This window comes from Lagopus leucura, unplaced genomic scaffold (assembly GCF_019238085.1).
Source record: "Lagopus leucura isolate 7727_CA_CO unplaced genomic scaffold, USGS_WTPT01 Super-Scaffold_100004, whole genome shotgun sequence".
Taxonomy (NCBI): Eukaryota; Metazoa; Chordata; class Aves; order Galliformes; family Phasianidae; genus Lagopus; species Lagopus leucura.
The window spans coordinates 39,479,810-39,496,314 of NW_024962264.1; the positions used below are offsets into that span (position 1 = coordinate 39,479,810).

General features: G+C 41.0%; 1 protein-coding gene across 1 annotated transcript in view; it reads right to left on the minus strand.

The window, feature by feature from the left end:
- The window catches only part of TSPAN5 (tetraspanin 5), a 79,662-nt gene extending 63,436 nt beyond the window's left edge, over positions 1 to 16,226 (minus strand). The window contains exon 1 of the mRNA XM_042871566.1: positions 15,955 to 16,226. Coding sequence (XP_042727500.1) covers positions 15,955 to 16,035 — 81 coding nt within the window. The 5' untranslated portion in view covers positions 16,036 to 16,226. The remainder of the gene's footprint in view (positions 1 to 15,954) is intronic.
- Positions 16,227 to 16,505: the final 279 nt, after the last annotated feature.

The following is a 16,505-nucleotide window of genomic DNA, read 5'->3' on the forward strand; positions in this document are numbered from 1 at the left end:
ACAACAGAGAAGAAAGGCAAACTTTAAGCATAAACAGAGCTACGTTCCTTTCACCCAAGAAGATATATTTAAACAAAAATTGTTCTGTCTAAAGCTTCTGCTTCAGAAAAGTAGACTTAAATCAGAGCATAATGGATTATAATGTGCAGGTTTAAACGAGACATTAAGAACAGGCAAGTTTGAAACAGTGCTGAATAAAGGAAATTTGTACTACATAAACAAAACTGCAACACAGATGCTTACAAATCTGTGAAACAGCCAAAGTGCTTAACTAAACTGACTGCCAACTATGTATTGCCAACTATGTATGTACTAGTTTTCTTTCCAAAACACTGGACAGATGACATGGCTGAGCTTTTACATAGTAATAATAGAGAATCTTCAAAATAATTATGAAAGAAGGGAATAATCTGGTGCCCACCTAAGAATACCCTTCAGATTCACTTGTCTATCACCAAGTTTTCATCTCTCACCATACAATTTTATTATTTAATAAGTATCCACCATAACTGGTGGCAGAATAAAATAATTTTGGTGGTGTAGGCTTGCTCATTTCTTCCCTCTGGTGGGCAAGGCAACAAGTGGATGAAAAAGGACAGAAGTGTTGGCAACTACAAACCTACATTAAAAACTACTAACAGAAAAACTATTTATTACCAAGGCACAAGAGCAGATACTGCATATATTGCTGTTAAATATACCCTGGTCTTAAAATGGTTAATTCATAACAACTGGAGGAGCTGTGTAAAGATCCAACTAGGTCACCATCTGCAGACTTTGAACTCTTCTTCCCAGCAGCAAGCTTTTTCAGCTGTGACATCCAGCTGCAGTTCCTTTGGACTGGCACACTTACTTGGCTTTATACGCCTCCAACATTTGTAATTCAGCCATCCGAACTACTGAAAAGGAAAGCATCCAACATTCTTTTCTCAGTGGTATTGTATGGAAAAGTCAGGGCTGAGAGAAAAGGTGTTTCAAGTCGCATTTTTTTCAGATGCAAGACTTCCACTGCAGTTTCAAAAGGGTAGGTCGATATATTCAAAGTTAATAAACTATAATCCACAGAATGCTCTATTACACGCTTGTTGGTGTTCCAACTCTCCCTAAAATAAGCCAATCCCAACAGAGAAAAACTACAACTAATAACTGGATGCCATGTATTTCATGAAGTTAGAGATTTAAGGGGCAACTGGAAAAATTCACAAATTAAAATCAATCAAGAGACACCAAATACAAATATCCTAACTCTGGCTCTGAAAGGCTGAAGAGTCAGAGCATATTCTCTGAGTTTTATCACTACCTGTCTGCCTTGTCCTAACACTTCTCACCAGGTATCTCCCACTGGCCACTCTTCAAAGCTCTTAGTTCATTTCTTTATCAGGAAATGTTTCAAGCTAACTTTTAGCAGTAGAGTGGAGTGAAGCAAGAAGAGAAGCTCAATCAGGGCAGCTCACAGCAGATAATCCAAAAAAAGCTTCAAAACAACTGTTCTGTTCAGCCTTGTGCAAGTTTTCATTCTTACATCTCATCAAAATTCATGAATTTTTATTTTAAATGCAAAATGTCTTTTCTTGAAGGCAAAACATTAATTAATAATTATAACTATATCTGAATTTCAATGAATGTGTAATTATTTTATATATTCTTATTAAAGTAGTGTAATTTTGCCAATGTCAAAGCCGCCTTTAATTAAGCACACAAAATGACTCCCAATACTCACTTTGAAACTTCAGCTGTTACTTCTTCTGGTTTCTTTACCAGTGATGATAAACTGTTACGAACAGTTCACAAACAACACTTTCATAACCCCACCCAGTTCTCATTCTGAACACTGAGAATTCATTTTGAAATTTCATAGTAGTTTACAGAGACCAACTGTGAAGTCTGAACTGCTGGTATTAGCTCAGGCTGAGCCAGAAAGAAGAATTTGTATTAGATACTTGCACATTCACCCCAAAGCTCAAGAAAGTAAGAAAAGAGTGGAACTTCACCAGCCTTCAGTGAAGTACACTGGAAATGCCATTCTAGGCACACTCACAGTGTGTTATACCAGGCATCCTTAACCATATTAATAATTCCGTTTCCAGATCAATATCATCTTCAGATTTCAACACACCTTTCACCATTGAGGCTTTCCTAACTCAGTCTGGGATTGGTCTAAGGTGTTACTGATAAATTCAGAGTTAAAGATCTTGAGAACAACAGGGGAAGACAACCTACCCACAGACTTAATAGCTAATTAAGGTGAGATATTTTCAAAGGAAAAACACGTTGTTTATAAGGGAGAGTGGTGACAGGACAAGGACCAGTAGTTTTAAAATAAAAGAGGGTAGATTCAGGTTAGACACGAGGAAGAAATTCTTCCCTTCAAGAGCACTGAGACAGAGAAGCTGTGGATGCCCCGTCTCTGAAGGCATTCAAGGCCAGGCTGGTGGGGTTTTGGGAAGCCTGATGTAGTGGGTGACAACCCTGCCCATGACAGGGGGGTTGGAACTTCATGATCTTTAAGGACTTTTCTGACACAAATTGTTCTGTGATTCTTTGATTGTTCGTTGCTTTTTTAGATGTTGGTCTATCCATAGAAATTACCAATTATGTCAAATATTCATTGCAGGGACAGCGTTTGACATAAACAATACCTGCACAAAGCCACAAAGCTTTCATTCAAGGCAGTTAGACCAGGTGGTTGTTTCAGCAGCAAAATGGTTTAGCAGCTCCCAGAGGTCCCATCCTCACTCTGACCAATGCATTTTCTCCCATCTTACTCTTCACTAGCCCCTCAGCTCCTTTATGAAGCTGCATCTTACACTGAACTCAAACTGTTCAAGTTGTTTCTGCTGGCAGATACACTGTCCTAACTGCCTTCTTTGACTAAAATGTAAGACCTCCAAATTGCCTTCACATCAGACAGAACTTCAAATGAAAAATATTTCAAAAGTTTTCTTTTCACTACATCTTTCTTATCATTCAGTACACAGTCCATAAATAAATACTTAGAACACTTTCCTTAATTTGTCAACATGCAAAGTTAACAGAATCAAGACCATACAATTGACTTTCACAGAAACATTTTTTCAATTCCTTATTATTAAAAATTCTCCTCAGCTTGTTTGATAGAGTTGTTGGTGCACTGAGATAATGTTTCTTCACACTCTAGAGAGAGAAAAGCAGGATTCTTGCCCTCAGGAAGCTTCCTTGCATAGAACTTGATCAAAAGGCAAGGCTCAGCACCTCTCCAAAACCTTGAAGCAATTTTTGGATCTGTAGGTTAATGATATGTTTGGAGATGTCTGACATCAGTAGATTAAGGATTTAGTTCAGCAGCCCAAATAATTTCTTGATCTCTCTTGGTGATATGACCAGTTTAAAAGGAAGGAATGTTAACCCTGCTTTTATTTTGTGTTTTGTTTTATGTATACACACACACACACACACTCAACAGGAATCAGATTTATACTTCTTTAAAGCTTTCCTTAAAAGCAAAAAAGAAAGGCTGGCTTTCCTGTCCTGTTGCTGTTTTGTGTTTGGGTTTTTGTTTTGTTTTTTAGTAGTATTGCAACTATTGCTATTAGTAAACACCATCTACACATACTGTTCCACCACAAACTACAGGACAATACAATCCAACAGCAGAAGTCAAATGCAGTATTCATCAAGTCCTGCTTTTAGACAGACTGTTTTTCCATTTTCTCTATCAATCACCTAAATATAACCAAAACTACTCTGAGATGTTCAGCTTCCATTCAGCTACAAACTGGTTTTCAGGTTTGATTTATATACATAGCGACTTTTATGCTTTGTTTACAGAAATTCTTTTATTTGCCACGTTAGCTTACTCAAACACCATTAGCAGCAGTGGAACGTATTTCATGCAGAAGCCATTATCTTTAGCCTAAGATGTTGTTAAAGTTCAGAAGCCATTAATAAAACGTGGTGATTTCTTATGTGGCTAATGGTAGACCACATAAGTAGTGGTACTTAACAGATGGGCATTAGTAGCTCCGTTGGACACAGACTTACCATGAATTTGCTGCTATTACATACACTTTTGGCAAAAGCCCGATTCAGTACTCAATACTGTACTAATTTAAAAAAAAAAAAAAAAAAAACAACAAAAACAACAGCCATGGCAAAGTTGCTGTCCAGACCAGTGGGAAGGAACAAAGCCTGCAGAAAACAGCGTTAAGTGATAGTCCAGAGTATGTAAAGCTATTTCACACAAGCACGTAACTTCGAAACTAGAGAACATAGAACAGTCTGCTTCAACAGCTACATTCTCTCAGCACTACAGGTATTAGGTTCACATGTAGCTCTTGTTACCAAGGACAAGTTTTCATTTAAAAGATCAGGATGGTCAGATGGGTACTTACTCTGAGACATAAACCAGCAGAAATGCCTGTCAGGTTCCCCTGCTTGTGACAGAGTTTTTTTGGTTACACTAGCTTGTTATCCATTTGGTCTGCTCCTAACTACTTAAGCAGAGCAAAGTAAGAGCTTCAGCTCTTTCCAAAGTTTTTTCCCATGTTTTCTTTGGAGGATCTCTTGCAGCTTTCCTCCCACCTCCTCCTTTAATATTTCCTTTAAAAAAAAAAAAAAAAAAAACAAAACACTGCTTGAAAAGCAAGGGTCTCATTATGCAGCTGCCACCAAGTGATTCCTATTGAAGTCCACAGGAGTTGCTCTTACGCAGAGGACAAGGCCCCAAGTATTTACAGTGCTGAAAGCCTTTGTGTTCTACACCCTAAGTGGATGAAAGCAAGCTACGCAGGAGGCTCATTCAAAATTAATACTACATCAGGAAGTGGATGAGGGAAAGGGAAGGCACTTAGTAATTGATCCACTGTTTGTTTTCTGCGAATTCTGAAATGTTTTCACATACATATTTATTTTGGTTTGTCTTTTTGTGTTTGGTTGGTTTTGTTTTGCTCCAAGATAGAGACTTTTTAAACTAGGATAAAGTCCTATTAGCAAAACAGAGTGAAATAGTGAGAGAGAGCTCCCTAAGTGGCACCATGATACCAGTAAATGCAAAGAAACATCTACCCTGAAGGCAGCATGGAGGTGGAATAATAGGTTTCATTCAGGCAGAATATGACTACCTTACAACTTCTACAAGATTACATTCTCAAAGTTAAATACCTTCTGTGTTATGATCAAGACATGGAGAGTTCTGCACTTCTGCTCACCCTGTGAGAAGTTACAAGCCTCTTTTTCTCCCCATCACTTATACAGAAGTCCAGTTCCACCCCACAATGGAGACAAAGTCCAGCCCTTCAGCCTATAAGCACCTTAGAACTCCCTAAAGTCTAAATGTACTCACACCAAAATTTGACACCACAACTGCAGTATTGCTCTACCCTGCTTTATCAATGTAGTCTGCAGGCATTTTAAGAACAGGGTACGCAGGCAGATTGGTATAAAGCTGCCTTTTAGAGAAAATGAAAATCTGACCCTTATACGCTAAGATCTAAATAAATAACAGATCTTGCTGAAGCTGACAGCTCCATATTTTGGACTTACTTAGGATGCATCTAAGAGGCATAAGAGCAGCAAACAGCCTTTTTTAATTTCTGCCCTTTACTGAACAAGCAACATCACCGTGACTCTGAGCTTCAAAGCCTTTCCACGTGCTATAAAAAGCAAACAAATAAAAAAGGACAATATGCTCCTCAAATCTTACAGTCTCTGCCACAGCCCCATCCATTCCACCTCACCTGATGCAAGCCGAGACCTGCAGCAATTGTTCATGAAGCTAAAATGTGAAATTCTTTACATCAGAGCCAGAACAGTGGGTACTGCTTTGATATCATCAGGCTTGTGGATTAACATCAACTAAGGAAACACTACCCGTAAGGCACTATCTGGGAGGTCTTGCACCAACACTGAGGCTTGCTGTTTCAGAAGGAGATGCTTAGGTATCACATTGAAAAAAGGCAATTTATCATAAAACAAGCCGTTTGTCAAGTAAGAGAAATCGTCTTATAAAAGGATATCAAAAAAGCTAGTGCTATTTGTTACTTCCTGCCACTTTCCTGCTGACTTCTGGCTGGACCAAGTAAGAGTCAGCAAGCAGCACCCATAAAAAGGCCTCTCAGAGCATCATATTGATTGTATAGGGGCTCCTGAGGGCTGAGAGCACAGAACCCAGCTGACATTTGGGCTCCAGGAAAAAGGAATAAAAACCAGCACAGACAATAGGGGAAGGCAACAGTGAGAATAGCCTCTGACTGAAAGCTGGAGTGGATCACAAACTGAAAGGAGGGCAAAACCAACATCAATCAGATACTCACAAGAGGCTTCATAATCTATTCATGAAGTAATCAGCTGCTACAGATAAACAAACTGCAGGTAGAGATGGAGTTGACTGCAACTTTGACGTCATTTCCTAGGCAAAATATCCATGAAATTCTGGATGAGAATGAGTTCACTGGAAACCTCACCTACGTACACAATTTTTGGGCAGGGAAAGCTGATAGCAACAGCTTCTGTTCCTCACAGCTGTCCCTTTGCCTCTGTCAGTTTAGCACCTCTGCAGCACAGCTGATAGGCTCATGCATCACTGGGGGACAGGAAAAGACTACAACAGAAAACAAGAAAGGCCAGATGAGAGCTGCAACTTACCTACTACATTGTCAAGAACCCTTCAGTCTCTCATCAAAACCGATACTGGGTTTCCTTTAAAATACAAACCTATTAACTGCTTCTATTTATGAGCTACTTTCAGAAAAGAGAAGGAAAGCAGAGTGCATCAAGGATCTAAATCACATAAAAATGTAAGTGGCTTATGTCCTTATGTCAAGTACACTAGTCACTAGCATGGAAGAAGATTTTGTATCATGAAGTCTTGATTCAGATGTAACTACGAAATTCCAGATCCCAAGCAGGGGTTTCGTCTATCTTCAGAACAATAGGAAATATTTGAAGACAAATAAGATTGCTTATATAGAAAGGAAAGTAGTGCTCTTCAGCCATACTCAGCCCCGTGCGACTGAAACAGGAACACCACTAATGACCATCTCAGAGCTTCCTGCTGCTCTGGAGCAGCAGAAGAGTAGAATACAGCCAGTGGAAGATAGCACAAAAAGGCCTTCTTTCCAGGTAACAGAAGTTAGATAAGCTTCCAGTCTCTTTAAGTCCTGCTTTTAGGCACATGGGTCAATAAATTTCTGCTCTTATAAGTCAATATTTTTGTTTCCTCCATATGTACGCACAGTAAATTCTCTATATAAAGTATGTGCGCATACATATATACTCATACCTTGCTACATGCTCACTACGTATTTCCCACCATTCAATACTTATTAACCTGTTTGCGACAGAGCCATCAAAAAAGACACTCAGAAATTGATAATGATGACAAACATCCCCTGCTCTTCAGAGAGCAGATCATTTGCCACCCCTTCCAGGAGACCGCTCCAATGAAGTACCTTATTACAGAGGAGCAGTGTTTGGAATAACATTTACAGGAAGGAAAAGAAATCAGAGAAGTATGTGATGAAGCTGTACGCTTGCTTTTAAGTTCACACTGAGTTCACATTACAGGCAGGAAAACAAAACGCTGCAGAAGACATGCAATTCAGTGGGAGGGAAAAACAGAGAACCTGCTCTCAGAAAGATAAATGCACTTCTTATGCATATGTACACAAAGCAAAGATGTCCAACAGGGAGAACCTGTGCTGCAGGCTCTGACAAAATGACAGCTGGGAGATGCGCTAGGAGTGCCACCTCTCACAGTACTGCTGCATCTTTGCTTAGGACACCAAAGCTTGGTTGAGAGAATCTGCCCTCTTCGTACAGAGAAAGAGTCCTGATGCAAAGTAACATTTTTGCATCACAGAAGACTTGTGCCTAAATCAAACTAAATTAAACTGGACTCTCATTAAGAGTAAGCCACTAATGCTAGGAAACACCCAGTAGGCTGAATTACTGCAAGCAACCTTGCAATTTCATTTATACCACATTCATTACCCTGTAACAAGAGGACAAGCTACTGAGTATACGATAGTAGATAAACAAAAGGTTTTAACTCCTTGACATTATAGTCAGCAAAATAGAAGCCTCTACAAACCCAAAATAAGTCATATCTAAAGGCATTTAGTTTCCCTCTACTTTTTTCTTTGAATACAATATACAAAAAAAAAAAAAAAAAAGAAAGAAAAAAAAATCACCAGTCACTTCTAGGCACAGTTTTTCTTGCCTCTTAAGGGAAAAAAGAAAAAAAAAACCCAACATATTTAGGAAAAAGCTGCTACGGTCCTTTGATTTTTGTGCAAGCAGTACGGCGGTTGAGAAAACCAGACAGTAACAGGTACAGAATAAGCAGTTTTCTTAATATGTATTTGCCTTGTTGCAAAAAGACTAAAAGTCCTCTATCACCACACATCAGGAACTTTGCTTGAAATGATTTTCAATATTATTTGATGTAATGGAGCCTTCACTAGGGATTTTCAAGGCTGGGAAGAGGCATATTGATTTTTCCCCAGTTCTGTGGGAAATTGACAGTTCATTCATAAGATCCTCTGCGTGTGCTGAAGTGCTTATTCTAAATGCTGTCCAGAGGAAAGCAACTGGAAAGTTGAAACATTAGCTGAAGGTGGAGATTGATGTGTCTTAAGATAAACACTGCTACTGCCATTTGCCTCATTTGTTTCCTACAGCTGAAGGAGTGGGAGCTGACTGTTCTGAGCATCTCCACAAGTCAGGCCATCTGGAGGTTATATGAGATCACACTGAGTCAGAGTTTGATACCAAATCAAGCTCCCTTGACTGCAAACCCCAGTGTGTCAGTGACATTATTAAATGTGAGAGTAAAGGGGAAGGTGAATGGCTGTAGATTTGGTTACAGAAGCAGCCACGTACAGGGCACTGAGGCAACAGTGACAGCCATCCCAACCCACCCTTCTGCTTGTGCAAAGTCCTGCTGAAATCAGTGGAAATCCACATCCACAGGGAGCCAACAGGGAACATATTTTTTTGGCAGGAGCAGCAGCAAACTCACAAGAAATGGGATGTTTTCCAAACTTGTACAATAGTACAATAGAAAATAAATTAGGCCTCAAAACAGTAGAGAAAAATCTATGTTTTCCTGGACCTCGCACTATAAAAGTATGCTAGATTGCATCTCAATACATTAGGAAAAACAAAACAAACAAACAAAAAAAAAAACACAATTTTTTTTTTTTTTTTTTTTTTTAATTCTTTCTTGCATTACTGCAATATTTTCTAAGTTTTAATATTGGAAAAAAATATGAAAAAAAGTGTTTAAATACAAAGTTGCTACAAAATCCTAACCATGAAGTCATGTATTTAGAAGAGTTGAAGCCAATTTCCTTTACTGGAATGCACCTCTGTGGTTAATGGTGACAGTCACTTCAGGGTCACTACTAAGGGTCACTGCAGAGCTGGGTTAACTCCTGAATTGCTCAGCTCTTCACTACTGCCTATATCAATAAAACAGTTAGAGTCCTGCTGACAGGCTGTTAGCCATGTATTTGAGAAATGTGCTACATATTTTGGGCAACACAAAGTATAATGCTGAACTTACCCTATAGGATTATACTTCAGACTGAAAATCCCTGCCTGGCAGAATTAGGTCATATTTCTTTGGGTCAAAAAATTTTAACTGGAAGCAAAACAATATTCCAAATGCCCATAGCAGATCTTCACTGGTTTGTGCCCTTGCTTTATGGGAGTAGAAATTGCTGAGGTACCTACCTACTGTGAGCATTTAATGATGCTCTGGATTTCTAGACAGTAGTGACCTCGGTGTCAAAAACATTCTATAATGTTCTATCTACAAGAAGTCTATTTGTAGCAAGGGAACTTGAAGGAAAGTATCCTGGAAGTATTTCACTAATTGTAACTTAAGTATCATCCCCTATGAACTACTACCTACTGCATCTTACAGAGTTTAAGGAATAGAGATTAAATTTTGCTAAAAAGTACAGAAGTACTTCAGGATTATTGTAATCTGAGGAAATAAATGTAAGGGTGTTTAAAAACAGAATGCATACTTGGAAACTCCTCTGCACTGGAGAAGATGGAAGTTCCTCGCATTTTTCTTATTTCCACTTCCCACGTGTATAGTCAATGAATATAAAGATGTTATAATTATGCAATAAACAAGAGAGTTTGGCAAAGCAGATTATAATAATAAAAAGAGAATAGATATAAAGCTTACCCGCGTCCTGGGCTCAATGCAAAACTCCAGAGGAAGGATCTCCAGAAGAGATCCTTCCCCACTGGCAGTCAGCTCTTCAATGGGTCTAGGAGAGGAGGAGCCAGGCTCCAGCCCTTCCAGCAGCACAGCTGAATTGCCTTCACCTGCGCTCCTGTGCCTGACTCATGGCTCACCTTAGGTGATCAATCAGAGGTTCAGGCCGTGACTCAGCAGTTCCCATACACCACATAAGACAAAAGAAAAAAAAATCAATTTGAAAATTACCCCTATATCTATTTGCAGTACCTGATATGGGCTCAAAATCCACCTTCTTCCACAGCATAGCAGCTGCTTGCTTTCCCTGTGTGCCTTTGTATCATATGGAGTAGTTGAGTATGCACATACACAATAAATATATTATTGAAGAGCCTATCACAAAGAGGTTATCTTAGTGAATTAGGATGGTATGTTTACTTTCACTGAATCATAGAATCACCAAGGTTGAAAAAGACCTCCAAGATCATCCAGTCCAACCATCTACCTAGCACCAACATTTCCTACTACACCACGTTCTTCAGTACAACATCTAAACGCTCCCAGAAAGCCTCCAGGGACAGTGACTCCACCACCCCCTGGGCAGCCCACTCCAGCACGTGACCACTCTTGGAGAAGAATTTTTTTCCTGATCTCCAACCTGAACTTCCCCTGGAGCAACTTGAGGCCATTCCTCCTAGTCCTATTGCTAGTTACATGGGAGAAGAGGCCAACCATCACCTCACCACAGCTTCCTTTCCAGGTAGCTTATAAGAGAGCAAGAAGGTCTCACTTGAGCCTCCTCTTCTCCAAAGAAGGAGACTCCCTGAGTCTCCTCTTAGTCAGATTCAGCGTTCTGCAAAATGGACCTACTACCTTTATTAGGAAAAAATTATAAACTGTTTCACTTGCTGAAGTACTGTGCTGCCACTGCACATACTCAGGATGTTGCTCATCAGCTTTTCTCTGACTGGAACGCTGAAGATCCAAAATGTATTCTCAGTGCTCTGCAGTAGATATGCCATCAGGTGAAACAAGGTGGGAGTCTGGTAAACACATTTACCAAATCCATCTGTACAGCAGAATTATGTAAGCTGCATTTAATAGTTCCAATAATGTTAAGTATGTTGAAATCTAACACAGTAAGTTACACAATTAACCACAATCAGTGCTTTTTCCCTAGTTCTTAGTCTGGTGTCCTTAGGCTTATTCAGTCTTCTACAAACCCCCAACCATAAAAGAGCTTAAAACAATAAAATATTTATAAACAACTAGTTTGAGCAGCACAAACACTTAGGAAGGAGACAGCTTCATCCATGTTCCTCATGTCATTCTTTCCCAATAACCAATGATATGGTCTGTAACAAAGTTACTAGGGAAAGCAGAGCACACCACATGCTTCTGTATGCATTTAAAGGGCTATGTCTGCTCAAAGACATACCCAGCAATTCAGAGCTCCCAAACTCACAACAATGCATCAATTTTTATCAATGCATACAATGTACATTGCTACCCTTCAATGTTACAAAACAGTCATACATTTTCTCCAGACAAGAACCGTTCTGTTTCTGGTAGGACCATTTATGAAATGCTCTCCGAGTCACTGGTGATATTAGATTTTAAAAGCGTAACAATAATAGTAATCTGATTATAAAAAAAAAAAAAAGAAGGGGGGGGGGAGTAGAGAGAGGGAGACGTGATCAGAATGTCATTCACTTCCACTGAAAGAGCAAATATATAAAGATCAAGTGTTACAGAACGCATTTGAAGGCCACATGGAACAAGCCTTATGTGGATTTACTTTTTTTTTTTTTTTTTAAACCAATGTGGCAAGGCAAAATTACATAACAAAAACTTCCTTTGTGGATGTCTGAAAAGTAGCTGGCATGAGAAAATGATCTTCTGCCCCTTTGAAAACAAACTACCAACAATGTACAAAATTCAATAAACAGTCTATTTCTTGTCCTCAAAGGTCAGCACACTTTCCCAACACTTTTCCCACAACACACATAACTTCATTCAGCTCTCTTTCTGCTATGTTCTGGTACTTCAGGAGATTATCTAGACCCCCCTACAGTTACCCTCAAAACCAGCACATGTCAAGCAAATTAAAATACAAATCATGACTTGCAATATTCTGATGTGTCATAATGGCAGCACACTGCATGACTTCAAGTGAATCACCTGATAAAGTAAAAGTTGCAGTCTGAGGAGTCAATGCTTTCTATATATTGTTCCTACTAAGTTAGGGTCAGTGACTTCTAGCTGATGTGGAAATTCTAATTTAAATGAAAGTATATATTCACAGATCCCATCAAGCACAGTAAAGCACAGAAAGGAATTTAAAGCACCTCTTGGAACTAAAAGTCAGTTTAAAACTGTCTTACAGAAGTAGAAAGGTAAGAAGGGGAAATGGTTCTTGCCTTTCTAGAAGCAAGGCGACCTACTTTTATTTTTTGCATTAGACCTTTGACATCATTCTATATGGACGACTACATGGGATGAGGGGAAATATGTCAGTAAAGAATGCAAGTAAACAATACAGTTGTTTTCTTTTAACTTGCACTATGCATGCAGGTCTTATCTAGTTCACAATACATGATGATTCACCCTGATAAAGACATAAAGGCTGACTGAAAAGCACTGACTCTTCCACCAGCGTACAAAGGTATGCATTATGCTGGCCAAGTTAAAGCACAGGAGCATGCCCTAATGAACAATCAGCACAATGGCAGCTGAGCAACGGAAAGGAAAGCAAAACACTGAATTCTACTTTTTCATCACAATATATTTGTGCCTATTTGGTCTCAGTTCCTAAACATTACACTGGCAAATGCCAAGCAGGCACTTCCACAGAGCACCACAACCTCAAAGAGCTCCAAACAAGAACTGTCAGTATATTTACCTGCTTCCTAGCATTGGATGCCAAAAAAAAAAAAGAAATTAAATTGGTAAGTATGCCTAGAACACGAGTTACCACAGTCTTGGAGGATATAGTTCTCTTCTAAAACATTATGAGATGCAGAGACAAGGGCAAGTTGCCTGGGGTGGAGAACGACTATCTCCATAAGAGTATCGTGTCACCTTTCCTTTAGTCACAACTAAAGACAGAGCACTAGAGTGCAACTTTCCATACTAATTATTCCAACAGATCAGCCATGGTTTTTCCCTTTATATATATATATAAATATATATATTCCCCTATATGTTTAGAAATAACATATTAGCACAAAATAAAAACTGAGAAAAACATCTGATATTTATTTTGCCTATATTCCGCAGCATACAAAGTCCCCAATTTCTGTATTGTTGTAATACCTCCCATTTAACAAACGCAAGCAATTATTTCCCACAAAATTTCAGCAGATCTACAATATTTCTTTATTCAAGGCACTGATAATTTTCTTGTCAAAACCATTACTCTTCCAACTCAGTTCTCTTTATTTTTAGACCATTGTTTTATGATGCATAATAGAGGGTATTTTTTCCATTTGTTTTCATTAAAATTTTAACAGGTTATGTTAAAACCAGCACATAAGAAAGCTTCAAAAGTTTTAACAAAGGTGTTCCACATATCTAAATGTCTACAAGACCCCAGGAGAGTGTCACTGGGATAATGCAATGACCTCTTTATCATTTCAATCTATCCATAAGGACTACATTAGTGGCTATGTTTGATGCTCACTTTCTGTGAACATCCAAGCCTCCAATTTTTCTTTACAGCTTTTCTGGCGCAGTTTCATGATAGAATATTAAACAATTACTATTAATTCCATAAAAACTTTAAAATATATTCTGCAAGAGTCACTGTCTCACTTCCCACCATGGTAACGAATGCAGCTACCTCATAAAAAGATAACAGAAGAAATGACTGAAGTCATATAAAGTGCTTTTTGAGCGTGGATCTCATGATGTTTAGCCAAGGACACCAGACGATTTGCATTTTGCAAAACAGGTAATCTGTAAGCAAGGGCCACACAGCAAGCAAATGGCAGAGCAGGCGATATGCTCAGGTCATTGGATTACCACTCCAGCAGCACAAAGCCACGTGGCCCAGCGAGATCTCCTTTAACCCATTCCATTGCACCAAGCAAAAGCTGCACATGCCAGCCTCAACAGAGGAATAAGAAAACAACCAGCCACTAAGTACCAAGAAGATATCACTTCCCTATTTCCACCATCTGCAAATTTGCCTTCAGAGAATGAAGTGAACAAAGTTACAGGGCGTCTATCGCATTGCGTGCCTGGAGGAGCAAGATAACACACTTATGTGTGTTTCATCATTATCTTCCTTCTTTGGTTCAAGGACACGTCACACAAGATGTGTCCTCACACTGCCTTGCTCCCTCCTGAAAAACATATGTGTTCTCAGCAGTGTATGACCATGGGAATCAAAATGAAAAAACAGATGAAGGAAGAGAGCCACAGCAAACTCGAACATTAAACTTGAGCAGATCATAAAACCACAGCACAGGAGGGTCAGGATACTCATTCGTAGGTCAAGCAAACTTTGACATAAAGGCACATAACTGCAGCCAACTTCATTTTAGCAACACACCTCCTTGATTAAGGAAAGACATTTCACTGTGAGAGTGTCACTGATCAAAAATCTTGTCCCTCCAAATCATCCACACCAGGCATCTCTAGTTCCCAGGCACACAGACATAAGGTGAACTACAAGTCCTTATTAGCCAGATAAACACCAAAGTAATAATTGCAAGCTTGGTACTGGCAAGGTTTCTCTCCTTCATTCTTCATCACTTACATTCATTAAAAAAAACAGTGGTGGTGGGTCTTTTTTGTTTGTTTGTTTTTTTAATTGACCCAAACCACCTTTATAGTCCAAAGAAGCCAATATACCAAATATGTACCCAACGTATTTTCATTATACCTTAGAAAGGCATTCACCCTGCTGGAGTTCATGCACATTTGCTACTGCTAAATGGAATGCCTCATGAAAAGAGGAGATTGCACACATAAGAGCCTTCACCCAACTTTCATGTTCTACGCAGTGCTAAGAACTCATCGTCCATGCACACACAAGATCAATCGTTCACACCTTCACACTGTGGTTTCAAAATTTGGAATTTACACCCAAAAGAAGCCGCTTCTCCTTCAGAGCCAACAAACTGAGAAGATGCTAGAAGCGCTAATCTACGTGGGTTCTATCCCGCCATACGGCTCTGCTGCTCCATGCCCGCTGCTGAAACGGGGCAACACGGGGCTGCGGTGCGCGCAGCGTCCCTCAGGAACAGGCGGCTGAGCCGCTGCCCCCCTACCGGTACCGCTCCGTGCTGATGGCCGAGCAGAATAACGCCGTTCCACGCACAGCTCGGCATTGTGTAACCGCTCCTGCCAACGACACCTCTCGCAGAACTTGAGGCTTTGATTTCTTGCGTTCAGCACATACATATTTCAGTGCCGATATCCCCACGGATCCATCCCTTCCCCAGGCCTGCGCGCCTGGCTGCTCCCCTACCACAAAGCAGTCGGGGGCTGGGGGAAAAGGGGGCGAGGGAAAGAAAAAAAAATGGGGGGGAGAAGCAAGAAAGACTCTCGGCACCTACAACAAAAGCCGTTCGGAGGGCCGAGGAGCGGCACGAGCCGCGGGCACGCCGCTAGCCGCTAGCGTGAGGGGCGCGGAGGGCCTCGCCCCCCCCCCCAGCCCGCCTCGCGCCCATCTGTCACGCGCCAGCCGCGCTCGGGCGCCCCGCAGCCGCCGCGACCTCCGCGGTGCGAGGCCGGGGGTTGCGCCCACTCACCCAGAAGATGACATTGAAGCCGAAGATGAAATATTTGATGCAACAACTGACTTCAGGCCCCTTGTAGTGCTTCCCGGACATCCTCTGCGCTCATGAAGACACTTTGCTCGCGGCCGGGATGAAAACCGAAGGTGAGGGGGTGACGAAAAAAAAAAAAAAAAAAACAAACAATAAAAAAACATAAAACAGGCGGCGGGGTGGAGGTGGAAAGACTGAGGGAGGGGGCGGCGCGACGGGCAGAGCTCAGCGCGCCGCGGGGAGATGCGGCAGAAGCGGCGCGGCGGCGGCGGCTCGGCTCCGGCTTGCCGGGCGCCGGGTATGGCCGGCCAGCAGCTCCCGCCTTCTCCTCTCCCGCATGGGGGAGGCCCCGGCTGCTCGCAGCGGGGAGAAGGGGACCGGCGGGAGGTGCCTAGGCACAGGCGCGGGGCTCGCAAGCGCCCGCTTGCACAACGCTCCCTCCCCCGCCCCCACAGCGGCGAGGGCCGCCGCGTGAGCCCCGCCCCGCGGTGGTGGGTTGGGAAAAGGACGAGGCCCGCAGTCGCGAGCGCCGG